Genomic DNA, 22,006 nt, shown 5'->3' on the forward strand with positions numbered 1-22,006 from the left:
CTCTACCATAGAATTGGCTACTTTATTTGTGCAAAGATCCACACATTTTCTTTGGAACATACAAAAAGTGTATGAAGTTGAAAATGGTGACATAACCACAGCAAGAACTTGAACAAGATTATAAAAAAAAAAGAAGAAAAACTTTGGTGTTAAGACTGAACAGTTGAGAATTATAACTTAACAAAAATAAACATTCACATTTTCCAACTCAAAGCTAAGAAACTCATAAATATAGATTTCATCAACACTTAAAATGAGAGTTTTATTACCAGTGTTTCAGACCTAAGACTTATAAAACGCTCTCTGCAACCCATAAGAAACAAAAGTAAAGTTCAGTTGAAAAGGCTGGCAGTGCCTCAAGTCCATGAAATGCAGTTAAAAAGCTGTGTGGCACAATGGATGCAGCTATTAAAATCATCGCAGTCATGACTGACGGGTTGTGCTGACTCCAGGTTCCCGCAGTCTGAGGCGGATCGCTGTGAAGGACCAGCTGTACTCACTCTGTTAAACACAGACACGTGCGCACACACACGCACACAGAGGCTAAACTAATTCTGCAAACGTGATGTGATGCATTAAAAAAAACTAACAAAAAAAGAACTCCTCCTCCTCATCAGGGTCTGGCCAGTGCTGTCAATGCAAGTCTTAAAGGAATCTTCAGGCACCGGTAACATCCAAACATCTCAGGACGGCGGTGTGTTTGTTTCCCCCCCGTTTCCATCGCGATGCTCACAGAATCTCTTCAGACGGCGGACGGGCGGTGAGTAGCGCCGCTCGCCCGGGGGGGTTAGACCGGGGGCTGCGCGTTGTGCCGGAGCCCCGTGTACGGCCACAGCAGCTGCTGGATGGTCATCCAGGAGTCCCCGGTGCCCACGGGGGCGGCATCCACCGCCGGCTGCATCACAAGGCTGGCCAGCAGCGCCAGGAGGCCTGCGTGTGGACAAACACATCGGGAATTATTAAAAGCTTTGTAATCTTGAATTGAGTCAGATCCAAATACATAAAAAAATCTACAAAATTGTCTATTTTTCCTCCAATTTGTAAATGTCAACATAAAATTGTGCTTTAAAAATGACTACTATCAAATTGCCTCTAGAAATCTGCACATTGCATGTAAATTCTTATCTTCGTGCATGTACCTGCTAAGACCACCACGATGGCCAACCAAAGCCAGAGCCCCCGGCCCCCCCTGGCTACCGCCGCCGCCGCCGCCCGGGAACTCGTCAGGCTGTGGGACAGGGAATGGGCCATCCCCGGGTCCGAGGACGTGGGGCTGGATAGAGGGCTCGGACTGTCGAAAACAAGATGAAAAGTCACTGAGAACTAATGGGGAAAATAAGAAATCACAGCGAGTGACATCTATAATCATGACACCAGATGAAGCAAAAGGAGACAAAGTTACCAAAAACGGTTAGCGATGAGCACAAGTCATCACACAACAATGGGAACCATTTGTGGTAACTTGTGCGCTGGATGGCGGGCGGTAAATTAGCTGCTGCACGGCAGACGCCTGAAGTTTGCTCCAGTGAGGCGCCTTCGCCCAGAGAAGCAAAAACCGTTAAACATCTTCATGGGCACAATGAAAAAAAGCCGTCGGCATGTAGGTGGATTCAAGCGTCGATGGCAGCAGAAAATTTTTCGGCCTGCAGCAGGAGTGCTGCTTCAAATCGCACTGCAGTCATTACGAGTCCGCGGCCTTTGATCGGCACTCCCGCCTGATGAACACAGGCCTTTTTTTTTTGCATGCATTTGTTTTAATTTTGGACAGCGATCGACTCCAAAAAGCACTTTGAGCCCTCCTCCCTACACACTTACAGCATTACAAACAGCTCATCCTGACTCCTGAGTCATGTGGAGGGAGGAAAAAAAAACAAAAAAGAGGAAAGGACAGTTCAGAGCAGCACAGGATCGGCTTTTATACAGAACTCGGTCGAAACAAAACAACACACCAACAGTCCAACACGTAGATAGACACGTTAGTGGATGACAAAACAGGAAGTCTGGTAAAAAAAAAACAAAAAAACAAAAATGACACAAATCTGAACTTGAGATCCATGCATGGAACACAGTTTCCACAACTGATGGATGCACACATTGATCTCAAGTCAGTGAACAGCTGAAGGAAAGGAGTTCAATTTCGGTCAAAACAAAACAACAACAATGAAGTAAAATCATGATTTAAAGCCAGTGAGCCCAGGAGCGAAAAGCGAGTCCAGCGCAAACCCGAATAATGAAAGTTTCATCACTTAGGAGGATCCACCGGTTCACCCAACCTACTTTTAATTCAGCCTCATCCTGATGAAATCCATAAGCTGTCTTTCGAAATTTCTGGATTTCTTAGAAACTCTGGGTCAGAACCAGTGGAGCCTCAGTGTGGCCAAAGGATGAAACCCTCAGCGTCTCGGCCGTGCCGACGGGCGGGGCGTTTGGTCGGACTAACGTCTTCAGGGGCAGAATGAGAGAGGTGAGTTTGCTGCCCAGCTCACTGAGGCTGGACCTCCTCCTCTCTGCCACTGCCGCCTCCTCCAGCTCATCCTCCGCCTGGCTGTCTGCGGTGGTGCAGGCCGTCCTGTGGGCATGCACGGGTCAAGGCATTCACATACGCGCGCTCCTCAAGTTGCACAAGTCACATACGAAGCCACGGCGAAATGACCGTAATGACTGGGTGGGCGCATGCACAGGCTGACGAGCAGAAAAAAAAAAAAGTGGGCAAATGCAGGCACCAGTGAAGTAATTAGGGAATTGCTGTACAAACAAAGAGGCTTTTTAAATGTAACGTTACTCATGAAATAGACAGCAATGGAGCAAAAAGGCCATGAAGCAATTTCACAACCTTTCAGATATTTGGAGTAAATCAACAGAGCTCGACCTCTGCACGTCCAAACATTTGAAAGCAAAAATTGCCATTAAAAAAAAATGTGCAAAGCACTTTTTTTCCAATCCAGATTATAAACAAAGCAAAAAAAAAAATAAGTGCTTTATCTGGAAAAAGTAAACTTGTCCTCATGCAGGCCAGGTGGATGAAAGATGGCTGCTGTGTGGTTTGGTATCATCACTGTTCAGCTCACGGTTTTTTTTTTTTTTTTATTATTTCATAAATGCTTACTGAATGAAAACTGAATTCCTTAAAGTTTAGCATATCCTTTAGTGGATAATTTATTCCTTAAATCCCAGGACGCTTTGCTGATGTCAAACCTGAAAGCCGCCATCTCCATGTGCTTCGTGCTGCAGCCAGAGCCCCAGGCCCCCGGCCCGCTGTCTTACCCCTTCATCATGAGCGAGGGCTCTTCACTTTCAACCCAGGCTGCAGAGCTAACAAAGCGTTTAAGTGGGGGACGCGCCGCGCTCTTTCCCGCCACGTTCCTGGAAACCAGTGTTATTTACACAACAACAGCAACCCTCAACCGACGGCACAGCAGAGCTTCAATAAACCGCTGATGACAAACGGCAATAAAAACAAAAAAAAAGGTGAGCTTTAAAAGAAGCTGCTTCAAAATTTTGATTGCTTTTAATTGACCACATTTCCATTAAAAATGAACAAAAACACTCCTGAAATCATTGTTTAGGAATTATAAATTCAGCACACATTCATACAGACACCTACCACGGAGATCGCCTGGTCAGTCTCTCTGCTTCTGCCTCTGAACAATCCTGCATTTTGGACTGTGATGGGAAACAAAAAAAGGTTGTTGGAGCCATAATTCTCTGATCTCAAGCACAACTCCATGTATGTTTGAGCACACCCACGGAAAATGTAAATAATCTTCTCTGTCAACTCTTGTTGGACTGAATGTTAAATCGAACAAATCCCCCAGAAGTCAAAGTATTGAAGCTTCAGTAAAGCTCACCAACAGAGATTAGTGAGCCAGATAGTTGCAAGATTTGATCATTACTGAAATTGAAAATATACCTAAGTAACTATTGTTTTTTTAATCATATAAAATAACTTGTATCTTAAAGAAAACTAATGCAACACTGCGGTTTAAATGAAAGTGAGTCTCACCATGTCGAAGTGCATGTTTCCTCCGCCCGAACGAGGGATCGCTGCTATGCTGACCCGCCGAGCCGAGGACTATGAGGGGCGAGGAAAACTTCAGCGCACACTCCATTTTACTGTGTTTTGAGATCTTACGTGGAAAAAGGACGCGGAACCCACCTTGTAGTACTGAGACGACGTCTGCTTCTTGCCACGGAAGTCGTCTGGAAAAAGCAACAAGCCAATGACTCCATTTGGTCTGTGTGTCATGTATACACTCGTCATAACTTGGTGTGATTTTTGCGTCCGACCTCTTTCCGTCTGCGATCCGAAGGAGCGCTCGTTCTGCATGAGCGCCTCCCGGAGCTCCAGCAGCTCGGCGTGCTCCTTGGTGTACAGCCGCCGCAGGTTCTCCACGTGCTGGATCATCACCTCCACCGCCTTCCCGATGCGGCTCTCCTGTTCACACGGGACCCCCGGCTGAGTCATCACACACCCCGGCTCACATGGTGTGGTTGTTTAGTTCGGTCGTTGTCATAGCAACAGCCTCATCAATCCATTTCGGTTCAAAAGTTCAAACGTTGGACGTCACGTTGGCTCTCAGCTGACCTGGTGAATGGCTCCCAGCATCTCGGAGCGGCTGGAGACCCTGGTCATGGACTGGATGAGGATATCCAGGTTTTTCTGGAGCCTCTGGATGATCTCCATGGACTGATTGTCGTCCTCGCAGAGAGGAATTAAAGCCTGATGGAGAACGAGTAAAGAAGAGAAAATAACAGCAGCAGAGTAAATCATTTTTTTGGGGAAATACCTCACGATAAAATAGAAGGTCGACTTCACTTTCTCATTATAAAGCACTCTATATTGTTAAAATGAAGTCAGCAAATATAAACGGATGAGAAAATCAATAAATGAACAGATAAATCAGTTCTTATTCTATTCAAACAAAATTCTGAATGAAATTAATGCATTTTGTTCAAGTTAGTTTTTCCAGCTGTGAGAAAAGTTGGGTTTCTCCAAACCTGCAGTAAGCCCTGGCAGCTGGACACTTCCCGCCGGACGTTCTCCTCGGCGAGGTCCCGCGATCGCTCCTCCAGCCGAAGCCTCTTCTCCAGGGTGAACATGTCGCACTTGAAGCCCAGCGCCAGACGCTGGAACTCCGTCTGGAAACACACCAGACGCACATATCGTGACATTTCAGCCACGATGCACATTTCCCTGTGTGATGGAGGTGACTGTTCAGCTGAACGAAGACAGCGTCACTCCGCTTGTGTAAGAGCTGCAGGTCAAATATGAACCTCAGCTCTGTGGGCAAAAGAACGGCTTTTCGCTTTGGAACAAGGAAATTTACCGACTTCCATTACGTAACACTTCAGACTTACTAATTTGTGATGTAATCCTGCATTAAAACGGCACTGATGAACCCAGTGGCACACATACCTCAATCTCTTTGTCAGTGGGCGACAGGCTGTAGATTGAGAGACAATAAAAATATGTAAGATTATTTTGAGAACTTATCAAATAGTGGGAGAAACAACTGGAGCAGTCGTTACCTGTTTTTATCCCCTTTAAAGTCGCTTTCAGAGAGGTTTGATACCTCAGCTGGAGAGAAGTGATGATCAGACAGATGAGAAAACAGTTAATCCCAGTCTAACACAATCTCATAGAAGAGCATAGACATGAGTGAACTGCTCATACATTCCTTCTCGTTGGCCATGCCGGCATCACTCTGGTCCTCCTGATCCTTGTGCTCCTCCGCGGCCGCCCCGCCTCGTGCCAGCTCCTGCAAGGTCCGAGCAAACGGCGGCGTCACGGCATCCTCGGTCAGTCCCTTAGACTCCCAGTCTGATCCCTTCACGGTCACAGTGAGCTCCACCTCCATCGAGCCTTCACTGCCCTTCTGATCCTTCCATGAAAACTAACCGTGTGCTTTTTCTCTAGATTCTGAGTGCAGCTAAAAATCCAAGCGTGCATTCTCTCTCTCTCTCTCTCTCTCTCTCTCTCTCTCTCTCTCTCTCTCTCTTGCTCTCTCTCTCTCTCTCTCTCTCTGACACACAAATGCTCCCATGGTCACACACTCGCATAGCTGGAAAGACAACATTTCTCTTCAGGCTGGAGTAGCGTTCAGTTCGCGCATGAGGCAGAGTTTCATCACTGGGGGAGAAATTAAACTGGAATTCATCCAAACACACTTAGAAGTCAAGCTTTTTGAATAAATCTACGTTGCATATATTAGACAAAATAATGAAAAAAGTTTCAGATACATCATAAACACCCTATATGAAGTATTAAATTGCTTTAAAACAAAATGGAGCCGTTCTTCTAAAAGTTCCAGAAGGAAATGGTTGAATAAGTGAGAAAAACACTAATCAAAGGAAGCAGGATGGGGATGGGTCCAGCAGGTCTTACCAGTTCCCTTTTATTTTTGCCACGGAGGTCGGAGTCCTTTTTGGCCTCGCTGACCTCCGACTGGCCGGGGTCAGAGGTCATGCCACTCCCCGGCTGGCTGGCATTCGCGGTGGCTGAGGCGCCGTCCGAGCCGGAGGCTGGGGCGCTGCCGGTGAGCCGGTCAGCCGCTGGAAAGAGGAGTTTGAGCGTGGGTGGGCAGCGTCTCACACACACACCCACACACGGAAGAACGGTCTCTTTTCTTTTCTTGCTACCTGCCACGACGACGGGATCCTCAGACGCACCGTCCTGCAGACTCTCCTCCTCCTCCGGCACTGCGGGTAACAGACTCGTGCTGGGAAAAAAAGATAGATTTGCATTAAATACCAGATAAAGGTTGAGGAGAAAACTGTCCTTTCGCTGAACACAGACCGCTCACCTGTCCTCTGCTGCCGATCTGTTTGCTGAATGATCCTGGCTGAGGCTCTGAGAAGGACAAAAGTAAAGCCAAGGTGAGAAAGAAGCTCCTAACCTGCCATTTTGCATGAACATATGCAGATACCTGTCCCATGGCAGTCCAATGTTATCTACGCAGTGGAGGAAAAACACTGGGATGACTCTTTATATAATGCATGGAGCGCTCTGCAGCTCTGAGTGTGTGTGTGTGTGTGTGTGTGTGTGTGTGTGTGTGTGTGTGCGTGTTGTTGAGAAGGGTGCTCGGTTAACACTGGCACTCTGCTGAGCAGTGGAGGCGGACTGTGTGCACACGAACTCACACACGCACACAATGGAGCAAGGTGAGAGCCGAGAGCGACGCAATAGGATATTGTGTAATGAGTGTACATAATATCCGATCTGATCCCACTCACATTTTCATTTGAAAGATTTTCCTCCTATTTTAAGGAGACTTTGTCGCCTATTTTAAAAATATAAGGATTACAAATAACATGTTCAAATGTAATAACTAACACGTCAACCTGCTGCAGAAACTCCCTCATTTACAAGTAAAACTTTAATTTGAATATACACAAATAATTTAGCTTGAACGTAACAATAAAGACAGAAACGTACTCCTGAAAGACTCTGACTGGGTTAATATGAGCCCAGAAGAGCAGATACTGGGATGTAAAAACGTCTTGAGCATCAGAGATCAGAGCTTCCTCTGAAACGGATCCAGCATGTCACCAGCAGGAAGGTAAATGAATAAAATAAGAATCGAGGTGGCATCAGAGGGTAAAAGCTGAAGGAAACAACCCCAAATACAGGTCATATATCTAAGAATAATCTATAGATAAAGATCAAATCCAGTTAAATGCATTATGATTGTCAAATTCACAATGTGAATATTTTTGTTTCGAAAAAACTGGTGTCTTAAAATCTTTGTGTTGATTAAATGTTAAAAATCAAGCAGTCTGTTGACTCGGTTCATTTTATAAAAACCTCATTTTTGATTTTTAAATAGCAAAAAACCCAAAGTAATTGCTATAAAAAATATCTTTAATTTTTTTTTTTCTTTTTATTTCAAATATACACAGAATGAAACAAGAAGCTCACAGACCGACGACGATCAGGCACGCTCAGATGGAAGCATAATTATTTACAGCAAGTTGGTTGTAATAAATTGCACAACTTGGGAGAAACACAATAAAATCAAACTATTTTTTTCCCCTATGATGAACTCAAAAGTTGAACTGAATGTGAATCAGAATCGACTCCGTTTATCGTTCTTGCCTCCTCTGGCAACAGACATCCCTCAGCCTGAGCCCATCCCGCTCCTCCCCACCACGGCCTCATCCCCCCTTCATTACACCGTCCCTGACCCTCCTCCTCTCCTCCTTCCTTTAAAACACACCGACCCCCCCCCCCCATCGACCAAGTCGTGAAGTTTTAAACAGATTTGTAGAGAAAGGGGAAGAAGAGGCGAGCCTGTGCACAGCAGAGCAGAGGAAACTCATCGTTCATGCATGAAAACACTTCCCCCTTTGCTACTAACCTTAGAACGGATCATGTCTCCTGCAGCAGAGTCGCCGCCGCTTTCGTTCAGGTCCCCGCCGGTCTTCTGGGCGCTGAAAGGGTCAAAGGTCAACTGTCAAGTGTCGCACATTTCCAGTTCTGATGTATTTCGTCTAATTCCACGCAGCTGTTCGCAGAGTGCGGAGTGCGGGTGGAGAAGCAGCGGTGATCTGCCCGTCGGAGGACTCTGCCGATGCAAAGCGTGGCCGCACGGGCATCGATTAGGCTGCCGACTCCTCCCACTGAGAGAAAACACCTATTTGACTGGCAAATGTCGCCCAAGTCACAGGGAAATGATGAAACTCTGCTGTCAACCAGTTTATACTGCCTGAAGATGTTATTTTCCTCCTCATAGGTTTGGGTTTTGAATGTTTGTTTGTCAACTGAATCAGTGGTTGAGAAAAGTTGCACAGTGTGTGTTAAAGCCTGTCCCTGAGAAACAAAAAAAAGAAGACATTTACTGACTAATTCTCATCCACATCAGGCATTCCAGAACATTTTGGCCGGCAGTTCTGCATGTCATTGAACACCATCTGATTGTTTCTGATGAGTAACCTTCCTGTTTTTCCTCTTTGATAATCAACGCTTACTGTCAAAAGGAAACAAAAATATGTGACGAAAGAGGTGAAAGAAAAAAAAGTTGCAAAAACACGCTTCACCAACTTTAAAAAAAGCCAATTCTTTCTTTAAACACCGACAGAAACCTGCACTGGATGATTGAGGGAAAGGTGGATTTTTAATAACTTCATTTTTCTGCCCTCTAGTGGTAACAGAAAAGCACAGCAATTTAAGTTGAGTAAGATTATTTTTCTTCCAAAAGGTGCAGATTTGAATCTTTTCAGGCCACAGATTGCATAATAAACACAGCAGAGGCCGGAGCTCTTTGTATTTATCAGCACATCAAGCCCGAAGGGAGATTTTCACCTAAAAGGATCGGTTTCTATGTAAAAGTAAGACATTAGAATCCATTTCCAGTGTTCCATTTCCTCAAAATTAGCAGAACAGCTTCTCCTGTTTCATCTGGAGCTGTTTGATTTAAAATCTTTCTGTTGATATGTGCCAGGTATTGAAAATCGAACTCTCCTCAACTCTTTCTGTAAACTTCATCTAACATCCAATGACTCGTCGTAACACAAATGCAGCTCAGCAGGTTGTCTGTTATCATTTCAACATGTTTGCTCTGGGTCTTTATTCACCTCTCAGAGTGAGTAATGGTTTCATCCAGAGCGGTGGGAGAAACCATGTCAGCTGCGTCCGGGGGGGTCTTTACAGGTGTGATGGTCCGGTCCGGTTCCGGCGGACCGTTGGGGGTTTGTTCCGGATCACATGAGTCAGTCTTTGCTTTCTCACAAACCTCCGGCGCTGCTGGAACAAAAGGAAAACGGAGTCAAGACTACCAGCATGTCACAGAGTCGATTTTTAGTGTCATCCCCCAAGTGTTCAAACATTTGAACAAAAACCTTTTGATTAAAAATATTGTATACTTATATTTTCTGTTAAAATGTCAATATTTCATTTTTATTTTCAGAATCGTGTTATCCTTCACATCACAGTCGAACAGCAGGGGGAGAGGAAAGTGAAAGTGAAAGAGTGAGGGAAATAGAAGTGAATCGGAGAAGGGGGGTGGGGGGGGGGTCTTACTGTTGTTCTCTGAGTGGGACTGATCGGGGAGAGCATCCGCCTCTGGGTGTCCAACGCTGACAGCTTGTGTGTGGGCGCTCGACGGGTCCGCCGCGTCTCCCTGAAAACACAGAGCGTATCAAATATGCAACACAGAAACGGGCGAAAAGATCAGATCTGCAACACGTCAACTGTAAACCAAACTCCAGGCAGACAACAAGACACTGGAGTCAACTAAATCCTACAGCTGAATGACAGAACAAATAGCCAGTCATGAGATGTTGGAAATTCAAAAGCAAACGTCCCTTTTATACAGCTGACGGCAGTGATGGAGAGCTTAAATTAGTTTCATCAAGCTCACAGGCGTGAAATGACTTAAGCGTGGAGGCAGTGAGAACAATACACAACGCTCCAGATCAGAAAGTGTGCGAACATTCAACTTCGGTTTTCCTTTTCACTGCAGCGAGATCTGAGGGTTTCATCACTGCCACGCTATATATGGAAGCAGACAGCTTCGGCACGAATGTGCAGACTGGGAGACGGCGAGCGGCAGCTCTGAATGACAGCATGTAAAGAGCGAGTCATTTGGGAGGCAAATGCAGAGAGGAGGGGGGGTGGCGCTGCATACAGACAAGAAATAAAGCTTCATTCTTAAATCATCAGTGTACATATTAACTGAGCAGACAATACTTATAAGCAGATTAATTAAATTATGACGTTCAATACTCTAAATTTGTTTGAAATCCAGTCTAAAAAGGTAAAGTTATCACATAAAACTGAGCAAAGCAGGTGATTTGAATCCCCACATGAGACACTTCCTACTTCCTTACCGCAACCAGACCAGGGAGTGTGTGATTGCTTTCCCCGGCAACAGCAGGCACAGCTTTATATGCCAAATCAAAAACACTCCCGGCACCGGGGGGAAGGTGAGACGAGCACCTGATTCGCCAACACACACTCCCAGCCAGCTGCCCGGTACGTTTTGCATCTTGTACTGCCAGTGGAAAGTGTCGGGATTTGTCTGCTAGACCAGAAATTAGCATTCAAAGTTGGATAAATTTGGGCAAAATTGAAATTTTTGAGAGGCAGGAATGTACAACTTCGCATGTGTCATTTAATTTTGTAACTTTAAATGCATCTTACAGATGTGCCACATGCATTTTTCAATAAACAGAAGAATATTGAGTGTTTCAAGCAGGTTCATTTGATTTTACCTGCGAGAGTTGAGAGTTCGCCGCCGTCTCTGGCTCTGTGCAGGCTGCAGAGTCTGTAAACCGCAGCAGAAGGGATAAAAACAGTGCAGTTAAAATTAGGACAGAATGGAAGGAGGAGGCTGAAAAAGGACAAAGCACAGAAAGCTGACCATCAGGAACCCGAGGCCTTTTCTGGTGCATTCAGGGGGTTAATGGTCATCCAGAACACAGCCGCACCTTCGCCATACAAGGCCGGGCTGTCTATTATGCAAGGAAGCGAGCTGAGGGAGGGGCAAAGGGGTTAAAATACCATGCATGGCTAAGGTGGCATTAATGACCACATTTTCGCTCCTGTTTTCTGTTTCTCCGGCTGCCAGCCGCTCATGCAGGCAGAGGAATGGGGATTACCGGGCTCGCAACGTGGCTTCGGACCAGTCGCACACCTGGCCATAGAAGGGCCTTGAGGAAGAGAGGATTTCTCTTATTGTGTTGACACACACACACACGCACACAAAGACACACACAACCTTTAGAAGCCCAAGGCCACAACAACCATAGAAGGCAGGGGTCTGACTTCCAAGGGCTTGGAGAGAGAGAGAGAGAGCGAGAGAGAGAGAGAGAGGGGGGATCCTCACAGCGACTGGATGAGCTTTAAAAGGTGGCTGAGTGCACTGTGACTCCCACGGATTACAGGAGCATAATCCACCGTCGCACACAAACACACACACAAGGCAACACAAGTCACTGGGCACATGCTGGTGTGCAGCGTTCATCCTGTAAAAGAGGCAAATTAAACCAATCAGTGAAGACGTGGCCCCGTCCGCTTGGAGCTTCAGCCGCAAACGAAGGTCTTCAGGGGAGCAGCAGCCGATTCATCTGGACAGGAGTGATTGAAAATAGTGGAAATTTGTTTCTTTGTGACCAGTAGTTAGTACTTACTCAAATCTATCACTGGAATCAACATAAAGTGCTTCTTAAATCAGTGCAAATAGACTTCAATACATATATATTTAGAGTTGCTTTAATAGAATTCTGCTCAAACTGTTGTTTTGTTCCTCTCCCACTAAGGAAATGTATCTTTGCGCTGTTAATCAGACCAGGTTTGACCCGGGAACGGGGTCCATGCAGGGGTCGGAGCAATATTGGACTATATTTAGCCATGTTTGGTTTGGCTGAATGAGACTCCAGTTAGTTCTGCTCTTTGCTCAATATTGAAGGCTCAAAGACGGCTCTGCAGTAATCTGTTGAAAGTCAATCACCACAATGTTTCATATTTGGATTTTTTTGGCATTTATTGGGTCATTTCAATGACTCGGCGCCGCTGCTCACCTTCAGTGGCCGAGAGAGGAGTGGAGGTGTCCCTCACTTCGGCCTCTCCCGTCCTGTCCACCACCGTCCACCTCTCCTCCCCGTCCTCCTCCTCCCCGCCGTCCGCCCGCCGCTTGTCCGCCGACTCCCCGGGCCCGCCGTCCCCGCATCCGTCCGGCGCCTGCTGGCAGTTTCTCTCGGCGAGCTCGTTCTTCAGGAAGTCCTGCAGGGCGAACTCCTCGTCCCAGTCCAGGTCATCTCCGGGCTGAAACAACACCGAGCGTCACCAATCACTCCGTCAGAGAAGATTCATTTCCAACACATTTCTTTCCTCCGAGCTCCAGCTATCCAAACAAAAGTCTGTTAAACCGAGTCCTCCATCAACAACCTCTTTACGTAAATCTCTCCAACTGCAGCGAAAACAATACTGTTGTCATGTTCAAGCATGCGTCAGTGCGTTTTGTCTCATGAGCAGCGCGTAGGTGTGTGATTGTGCGTGTGCACTTGTCCACTTCAGTCGCCAACTCGCACGCAGCTCTCTTCTCTACTCCATCTGTCTGAACAACCGTACGAGCGGCGTCGCTGCCGTCGGAGTGAATCTCAGCAACCGAACACAATTATTGTACGAAATGTAAATATTCTGTGGCTGTGAGGCAGGCTCCCCAGCATCCAGTCTGACCTCGTCCTCGGGTGCAGGGGTCTGGGACGAGGCCTCCCTGCTGTCCTGAGGCGTCTTTAGCTGCTCAAGCTCGTCGCACAACTGCCGCTTCTGGTTTTCCTGCTCCTGCACCCTGCAGACAACAAAGGGAAAAGGAAAACCCTTTCAGTGAAAGAGTGCCTTGCTCTCAACTGAAGAGGTTTAAATATTCTTATTTCTGCAAAGAGCGAGAAAAAAACAATCGGATGTGTGAAGACAGTACAGCGGACATACTGTACCCAATCCGCAGGCCCATGCAGTGTCCCATTCTGTTGCCCAGGGTGACCAGCGCCAGTTCTCCGACTGGCACAGAGACGGCTCCTCAGCTTCACACTTTTTTTTGGAAAATCCAGCCCTTAACCTCACACCACAAAGCCTCTGAAATCTGCCCTACCACCACATCATGATCCCAGCGCTGGCAGGTGCTCCAGTTTCAGCTTTGAACAGCCTGAGTAGGAGGCAGCGCTGCACCTACAACGAGCCCTCTTCACTTTTATCCTCACTCAAACAGTATTAATGCTCCTGTTATCACCCTGGCAACTGAAGCAGGAGTAAATCCCAGCCGGACGGCCTGACCAGTTCTCCCTCTGTGGTCCGATTCTCCAACCGGCCCCCCGATTTATATATATCTGAAGGGGACGGCCGTCTCCATGAGCACGCACACAAAACACACACGAGGGAAAATCCATGCACACACAGCCGGAGCGAGATCCAGGAATGGCCAGGACCCAAAGTTAGTGAGGCGGACCTCCAGAGGTCACGGGGGTGAGGGTGATTAACGGATCTCTGACTCTAACGGACCGGCCAACTGAGACGGAGCAGCGCCAAGCAGGGACACTGAGCAGCAGAATATAAGAGGCAAAACTTGATAAATCTTGTTTATTCTGACTAACAAAGCAACAATAATCTTAGAACCTCAGTTGGTTATAGGCTTGCATTGATATTTTATGACATACAGTACAAAGAAGTGCATTTTTGAGTAAAAATTCACTGCTACACATAATCAGAATCTGGTCTTCTTACTGATCAACATAAAGCACTATCAGGGTCACGTTATCGTTTTCCAAGCTCTGCCTTCAACGCTGCGTTTCAGCCAATGAGATCACGTCCGACATGTGACTCCTCCTCAAAATTAAAGCGTTATCCTACCTTGAAATCAAACGGTCTTCCTTCAGCCGCCGCGGGATTCACTGCAGTCCTACTCGCCGCCGTCGGCAGCTTTCATCCACCTCTGCTCAACATTCCACGCTCTCCAAACAACATAACTCTGGTCAGGCTGCCCACTTATTCACACACACACACACACGCACGCACGCATGCACACACACACGCAGGAGCAGCGAGGGTGGGCTCACCTGACCGAGAGGTGCAGGATCTCCGTGCGGGACCTCCTCATGTTGCTGGCCATTTTGATCAGCTCCTTCTCCAGAGAGTCCGTGTACTGGGCCAGCTGGTCCAGGCTGAGGACCCAGTCCGCCCTCCGGGCGTCCAGCTCGGCCCGCACCGTCTGCAGGGCGACAGGACCGACGGCCGGCGGTCAGCGTCGGCGTCCTCCAACGCCTCCGGAAAGTTCTGACACCTCAGTGGAGAAATCTTTCTCTCTCAGCCAGCCTGCAGAGCCGGGCGGACTTACGCTTGTATAACATGGACTCACTAATGATTTCTGTCTCATTTGGTATGTTTGCTGCTGTATGGCAGGACGTGGCTAATGAATGCAGAGTGGCAACAATGCAGGAGGAGGGGAGGGGAGGGGGGGGAGAGAGGAACGGAGAGAGACAGAGAGAGAGAAAGAGAGAGAGATAGAGAGAGCGTGAGGGAGGAGGGGAGTGGGATGTGTTCACAGCACAAAACACTGACTAAACAGCTCTGCTCGGTCGGCGCCGGTTAGAGAGTTACATAAGGGAGAGCGCTCCGGAGAGGAGGGATGGTGGGTGGGCAGGAGAGAGAGAGCAGATAGAGGGAAAAGAGCGCATCAGGTGGTGGGAGAGGAAGATAGAGATCCTGTTATATAAGTTTATGATTCATATTTGGAAAAAAACAAAAAAAAAAAAAGTGATGTAAATAACCTTTAAAAGAGACTTGTATGCAAACGCACAAACATTAATGCCGCAGCACACACTCGGTCACAAAGCGTGTTGAAGTGCATCGAACCTGGAGACCGGCGTCCGTGCCGTCCACTGGCTGCGTGTGGTCGTCCAACAAGCGCGTGACGGTAGATAAGACGGAGTCGGCTTCTTCTCTGAAATCCACTTTCTTAGAGACACGGAGGCGGCACATCGTTAAAATGAAAACATGCAGGTATCTATAATGCTGATGGGGATTAGTTTTAGGAATTGGGTTTTCATATGATGACAGTCAGATACCAGCTTGTTTAAGAGACTCTTGAACTCCAGGGACATGTGCTCAGGAGTGGGACCCTGCAGCATCAGCAGCACTTCTTTGTCCAGAGTCTCGTCCAGCGGCGAGACGAAGCTCACGGCGGGGGAGACGTGGTCGCCTGCGTTGGGAGGCTGTTGGCACGGGAAACAATGAAATGAATAAATAAATATGTGGCGATGAATGAGAAAAAAAAAAAATGGAGGGAAAAAGAAGTGAGAGCTGTGAACACAGAGAAGGGGAGTGCTGACCTCCAGTGGCGACTGCGCCAGAGCCAGTTCTGTCTGAAGGGATCCTAAGCTGCTCTGGTTCAGTCTGTACGCCACCGACAGAGGCAGAGTGACCCTGTGAGGCGACAGGAGAGCGGCCAGCATGAAACACTCCACTCCAGGTGGAGACGGATATTCTTCCTCCCTCTAGATCACTTGGCCTTCGGCGTTCTCGGCCCACTTACCCGGCCAGGTCTGGGAGAATCATCTGGATCTGGCTCTCCAGCTTGCTCTTGTGCACCCTCAGCAGCTGGAGTAAACAGCAGATAACACAACCATGACTCATGGCTGATTATTTTTAGGCCGGTTAAGCAGCCTGCAGGTTTCTAACAATCTTGTTGGTTTGAGTAAGAAAACAGCAGGTGATTTCATTCCCACAGCTGATTAGAGCCAAACTGCCAGCTTGTTAGAGACACTAAACCTCTTAAGTCTTAGATATCGTCTCATCTGCTGATTATTCTGAATTCAGAAAACCCGCCATGGCTTGTAAACACTGGCAAAACAAAGCAGTACAAAGCGTATATGAGGTTAAACGCCGTTAACGGCCTCACAGAGGAGCGACGGGAGAGAACCAGAATAGAACGCAGAACTTGCAAAAGAGCGCCGATGAAAAGGTGTGGGAGTCAGTAACGCACAGAGGCTGAAATAACAAGACGAGAAGTTCAACGCACTGACCTCTGTGACGGAGGAGTATTCCTCCACGGTCGACTTCAGCTCATCTATCTGTCTGCTCTTCTGCACGGCAAATCAGTGAAAAATATCAACACAAATATCAATTTCTCCAAATTTTCTAAAATTGTCACAAAAGGATTTGCAGGAAAAGACACTGACCTCCGATATCGCTGCTTCTTTCTCACTGATCACAGCATCGAAAGCGTGAATTTGCACCTGACGAAAGTGACGAAGCAGTTATGTAACGAGGGGATTCATTTTTCTCACAAAGAATTGCAGATATCAACTTAAAAAAAAAAAAAAAAAAGATTTGAGGCCACATAAGAATGGGAAACAGTGTGAGGAGAATAGAAAGAGACGGATGGAATATCAGCGGCGGTACCTGAAGGTCAGCGTTAATGTCACACAGCTCTGTTATTCTCTTCTGAAGCTCGTCCATCTCCATGGTGACCTTGAAGTTCTGATGTTAGCGGGAGCAAAAAAAAAACAAAAAAAAAGAAAAATCCTTTCATCAACAAAACTTTGGACAACATTCTCTGAGCTATTGCTTCTGATGAGATCAATAAGTGAGCGGCGTACCTCTTCCTGAAGAGAAGCAATCTTGGCAATGAGACTCTGGTTTTCTTTCTCCTGAAAAGAAGGAATTTAAACCGACATTATTACAGCTTCAGCCAAAATCTGAGAGAATCGGGATAAATACAGTAAATTTAAGCGACGACTTTAATATCTAGTATTTCAACTCTCTTCCACAATACAGTCATTTATCATTATCGGCCATGCGATCCGCAAACCACATGCACGGATCAAATAATGTCATTAATTGAGAAAAATGGCAAAAATTAAATTGAATGTGTTGTGCTTTGATTGCAGATACGCGCTGAACTCACCACATTCTTGCAGTGCGCGGAGGCGCGAGCTCTGCCTTCCTCTGTGCAGCTCAGAGTGGCCTTCATCTCCTCCACCTCCTCAGTCAGCATCTTCTCTTTCTGCGCCAGCTGCTGGTTACTGGAAAAAGAAAAAAAACAGATCGGACGTCAACAAAACTGTGTGTCGTGAAGGTGGATTTGGGATTTCATGCGGCGACGCCTCACGCTCGGGCCTGGTTGCGCAGCTCTTCGTTCTCCTCTGCCAGCTTCTGGTTGCCCTCCTCCATGCTCTCCACCACCAGCTTCAGCTTCCTGACCTCGTCCTGGAGCTTCTGTTTGCACATCTGGAGGTCGGCAACGCAGTACACCAGCTCCGACGTCTCACTGGCGAGGAAAACACACACCGGCAGTTGTAATTGTTGCATTAAATTGCTTTTACTTGCATTGTTTAAAGAGCGATCCATGCCTATTGCTGGATGGAATCATACAAGTCGCTATTTCACACTTACAATTCTGCTCTGGACGCCTCCCCTCCAAACGCCTCCAGGCTCCCCGAAGTCATGTTGAGCAGCATGGACCTCTTGGCTGCAATAAACACACACACTACATTATTAAAGCTTCGAAAATCCTCAGAATTGGAGGCAAGTGCAATAAAACGAATAAAGAGCAAATATGCGAGTGATAACGGCGCTCACCAGACAGGCTGTCTTGGGGTTTTAATAAATCTTGAGTGATATCAACCGACTGGTGGTCCCTGCAATTAAAAAAAGAAAATGAAATTAAAATTGTGTGATAAATAAGATAAGTTCATGATATTTTCCTCTGTTTTTGGCAGGATTTCACTTTGCTATTTGCATTAGAGACGGTTTGCAGAGTTGCCCAATTTCTGGATGCCTGGCACACCGAGCACGAAAAATAAAACAGCAACTCCCAGTTCAATATGAAACTCAGCCTCAGACGGAAAAACACTCTGGCAGAACAGCAGAAAGAGCTTCTAGCTGCATCAATTTAAAAAAAAAAAGTGCTGTCAACCGCTTAAAACATAGAAGCTGGATTTGGACCACAGTGATAAACACATGATTTAGTGTAAAACTATGTGTCAAAACCTTTCACACTGACAGACTTACTATATTTCAAAGAGATTTGGTGATGCAAAAACTACTAACATCAGGCCGAGAATGTCGCACCCGTTGTTGCGGCGGTCGTCGATCCACTCCCTCATGACGGCGTGGTAGGTCTCCAGGTCGATGGACACGTCCTTCTGCTCCGGGTCCAGCATGTTGCAGAGCTCCTCCAGGCCGCTGTCCGCCGAGCCGCGGCTGGTCGTGTGCCGCAGGTAGTCCACGATGTGGGACACGTACACCTTGCCTTGGAAGACGGGACGAGACGAGACGAGACGTTTCGGACGCGCTGCGTGTCTTCCAAACACCTCAACTACAGAGTTTCTCTGCTGAAAACACCCACGGATGTTGTGACAAATGGTGGATTTAAGTGTAGGCAGCAGAAGCAGAAAACCACGATGGCAGTTAGGGGAGACTGCAGCGGGTGGTTTCACACTTTTTTTTTTTTGTTGTTGTTGTTGCTGACTTTACTCTTAAAGTTTCACCCTGTTCTCAAAACTGAGCATCAATGTAGAGCTGTGATTAAAATCTACCAACAACTGCATCTTGAATGATACAGAATGCAAACTTAATCTAGAATCTTCTTAGGAATGAGGAAAAAAAAATATATAAAAACACCTCTTCCTCTTGCTTGTTTGTAAGTTCCTTGTGCTGCAGAAGAGCAAAACCAAGTGTTGAGAAAACACTGATGAAACCCAGATGAGACAGAAAGCGCCAACAGAGAGACCTGTGTTTTGAAACGCAGGAAGACGACGCAGAGACGGCTGCATGGCGGCCCCGAGATAAGGAAATCGCTTCACAGAAAACACGCATTGTCATACTGCGTTCGGCTGCAATTCAAATCTTGAGTTTCCTGCTCGCTGGAAGGCGAAAGCATGACCCAATCAGTAATTAGCGAGTGTGTGTGTGTGTGTGTGTGTGTGTGTGTGTGTGGGCGTACCTCTGCGCTGGGTGTCACAGGCGTGGAAGATGGTGTCGAGCAGATTCTCCTCGCAGATGAGGCTGATTTCTGCCATGTTGTCCCTCCTGCTTTCCGAGGCGAGCGACGGCCCTGAGAGGAATGCGAGTTATTAACAATTAAAGATGCAGAAAAGTCTTGGATTGTGTAACAAGAGGAGCACATGATAGCTTTCCCTTCGGGCGAAGGAGCAACTGTAACAACATGGGGACCGCGGCGCAGACCAGACAAGCAACAAAAGCCCCAAACATCGACCAATCACTTCAATGAATCTGTAGTATTTCAAGACGTAGTGGCGTGCAAGCACTGGATCAACAAAGCATGGAGTTTTCTCAGATGCAGCCACCACAGAGCCATCATATTAACGCTCACAAATCAACTAGTAGAGAGTATATAGAGGACGTATTCTACCAATTCACTCTGTGGAGTCTGAAAAGTGAAAATGGTCGAATCCAAGGACTAACAGTTGATGCAATTTTCAACCGCAGAGCTTTTCGTGATGAATAGGTGAGCTCGAGTGTTTGCTGATGAAGTCTTGGGTTTTAAATGGAATGAAATTAAATGTGAATAGAGCAGCTCTGCCAGCCTCCACCGGCCTTGACGCCTCACCTCCATCTCCCAGTGAAAGCCGTTTCACCACCAGAGCCGGATAAGGAAGCTCGCAGTCCGTGGAGTCGGCGGCGTCCGCCGCGCAGAAGTTGAGGTTGTAGGAGAGGGTGGTCTGGCTCGGGGTGAAGGTGCGAGACAGGAAGGAGTCCCTGCTCGGCTTCTGGCTCTCCGCCTCCACCGAATTCAGTCCCTGCGTCAGCGTGAAGTAAGGAGAGTCCTGCTGGCAGGAGGGCGTTGAGGAATACTTCCGCCAGGGCTTGACCTGCTGAGAATCAGTCCCGTCGGCCCCTCTCCGCTCCCCCAGGGTGCTCGTGATGGTGTACGTGACGTTCGGGTTGCACGCAGGGGTGCTGGACAAGGGAACGGACAGACCCAGGCTGCTTTTCTGAGATGCCGGAGGGGTCGGCATTGCCACTCCCTTCTCCTTCCCCCCCTCGTCTGTGTAAAGCGCCCGCTTCTTCAGGATGGCCTCCAGGTTGCGCCGCAGGCCGCTCTGGGGACTGTCGTAGCTGCTGGAGGAGAGCTTGGGGATCTGGAAGGGCGAGTTGGGCTCCCGGTCACCGCGCCACTGGATGGTCTGCAGCTTGCGGCAGATGCTGTCTACGGGGTTGTGACGGCGAGGCGGCTGAGGCGTGCAGTACTCCATGCTGCGGCGCTGGCTTCCTGGCGAGAGGAGAGGCTGAAGTCTGGGGAAAGACGAGCAAAGATGTTATTGTGTGCTTGTGAAACTGGTTAAATAAGAGACACATTTATTTTTAGGACTAATAGAGAGTAGGAAAATATGAAAAAGAGAAGCTATGCTCAAAGGTCTTAATTCCTCCTGCTGAAGAGCAGCAGCTCACTGTAAAGGCAGAAGGATGCAAGGACAAACTGAGGATGGATGGAGGCGCAGAGTAATGAAAATGAAAAGAAATTTAGGAACTTTCACCTCTATACGACCCATCCAGCTCCGCGAGGGACTCAGATTATAAAGAATGGCCCGAAAAGAAGACAATCAGAGCAAGTGTTTCCCCAACTCTGCTCCCGAACGGTTTCAGGTTAAAACAGAAGTGCTCACATTTACTTTTTTTTTTAGCTTGGGAAAAGCTACAGGTGTGCAATCTGCTTAGTTCAACTTGTTCAATTTGGAGCTGGAAATAACACGCGCACAGCAATTTAGCAGGAAAAAAAAATGCATTTCTATGAAGAAAAAATATCTACCTAAAAACTCCCTGAAGATTTCGAAGATGCAATTATCCAGGTGTAGCACAGAAACGTCAACATGTCCTTCATCCGCGCCTCAAACCAAACGGAGTTACCACGCAAACATTACGCACAGATCGCAGAGGGAAGAGAAGAAACGCACACCAACCGCATTACGCAATTAATCACTCCTTCCCCTGTAACATATGCATCCTGTACCTTTTTATCTTGAGCAAACATCCAACGACGAAATGTTTGGACAGGAGTCGGAGAGAGCGCATGCACACGGGCGAGAGCGCGCGCGCAGGTAACCACTCTGATCTGAGCGCACGCCGACGCAAAGGGTTAAAAAAAAAAAAGGAAGAAAAAAGTGAGTGGGTGTTTTTGATTCTAAAAGTGAGTCAGCATCACCTCCGCGTGGCTTTAAGGAGACACAACACCACATTTCACAGGATAAAGAAAAAATAAAGTTTATTCTCACAGATGGCCAATTTCTCTATTGCGTAAAATATAAATAAATATAAAAAACGAAGAAGTGGGGAAAAAAACATCACAGCTCTGTTGAATACTGTTGTTTTCGTCACAGATTTGCTTTGTCTTTTGATTTTTGGTGCCAGAGCGACGCTGTGCGGTTTCTCTCCGGGGGAACTTTAAGCGGTTTAGTGGGGAGAAGCTGAAGGTGCGCCTGTCATTCCCAGCACAGCCTCCCTGGATCAGACGTCTCTCCTGCACCGCAGGTAACGTGCCACTGTGTGCAC

The 22,006-nt window shown here is 47.2% G+C and overlaps 1 protein-coding gene across 6 annotated transcripts; it reads right to left on the reverse strand.

Moving 5' to 3' along the window:
* Positions 1 to 8: 8 nt before the first annotated feature.
* lrmp (lymphoid-restricted membrane protein) lies at positions 9 to 21,574 on the reverse strand. Of its 6 annotated transcripts, none has more exons than XM_030113385.1 (39): positions 21,468 to 21,574; positions 20,067 to 20,752; positions 19,440 to 19,550; positions 18,566 to 18,746; positions 18,074 to 18,132; positions 17,888 to 17,963; positions 17,604 to 17,762; positions 17,400 to 17,517; positions 17,092 to 17,142; positions 16,895 to 16,972; positions 16,672 to 16,728; positions 16,516 to 16,575; positions 16,026 to 16,090; positions 15,823 to 15,916; positions 15,559 to 15,705; positions 15,347 to 15,448; positions 14,551 to 14,702; positions 13,178 to 13,289; positions 12,520 to 12,763; positions 11,212 to 11,264; positions 10,019 to 10,118; positions 9,574 to 9,742; positions 8,358 to 8,430; positions 6,804 to 6,850; positions 6,640 to 6,719; positions 6,386 to 6,552; positions 5,675 to 5,759; positions 5,530 to 5,578; positions 5,417 to 5,444; positions 4,999 to 5,139; positions 4,586 to 4,720; positions 4,288 to 4,435; positions 4,157 to 4,200; positions 4,004 to 4,072; positions 3,605 to 3,663; positions 3,265 to 3,363; positions 2,441 to 2,569; positions 1,140 to 1,291; positions 9 to 930 (listed from the first exon to the last, which is right to left on the reverse strand). In XM_030113385.1, exons 1-39 carry the CDS (start codon positions 21,527 to 21,529, stop codon positions 788 to 790), a joined length of 4,584 nt encoding a protein of 1,527 aa, XP_029969245.1. In that variant the 5' UTR covers positions 21,530 to 21,574; the 3' UTR covers positions 9 to 787. The 6 variants fall into 6 exon arrangements, with proteins under 6 accessions (XP_029969245.1, XP_029969244.1, XP_029969243.1 ...); XM_030113384.1 differs by having other exon boundaries at positions 9,574 to 9,739; positions 18,545 to 18,746; XM_030113383.1 differs by having other exon boundaries at positions 18,545 to 18,746.
* Positions 21,575 to 22,006: the final 432 nt, after the last annotated feature.

This window comes from Salarias fasciatus, chromosome 17 (genome assembly GCF_902148845.1).
Source record: "Salarias fasciatus chromosome 17, fSalaFa1.1, whole genome shotgun sequence".
Classification (NCBI taxonomy): Eukaryota; Metazoa; Chordata; class Actinopteri; order Blenniiformes; family Blenniidae; genus Salarias; species Salarias fasciatus.

Coding starts and splice junctions, on each gene's coding strand:
- lrmp (XM_030113383.1), bottom strand. CDS start 21,529: ATGCGCTCTCTCCGACTCCTGTCCAAACATTTCGTCGTTGGATGTTTG. Junction 14,703..15,346: donor GCACGGACGCCGGTCTCCAG/GTTCGATGCACT, acceptor GTCGCCCTGCAG/ACGGTGCGGGCCGAGCTGGA. Junction 2,570..3,264: donor CCCTCGCTCATGATGAAGGG/GTAAGACAGCGG, acceptor GCATGCCCACAG/GACGGCCTGCACCACCGCAG.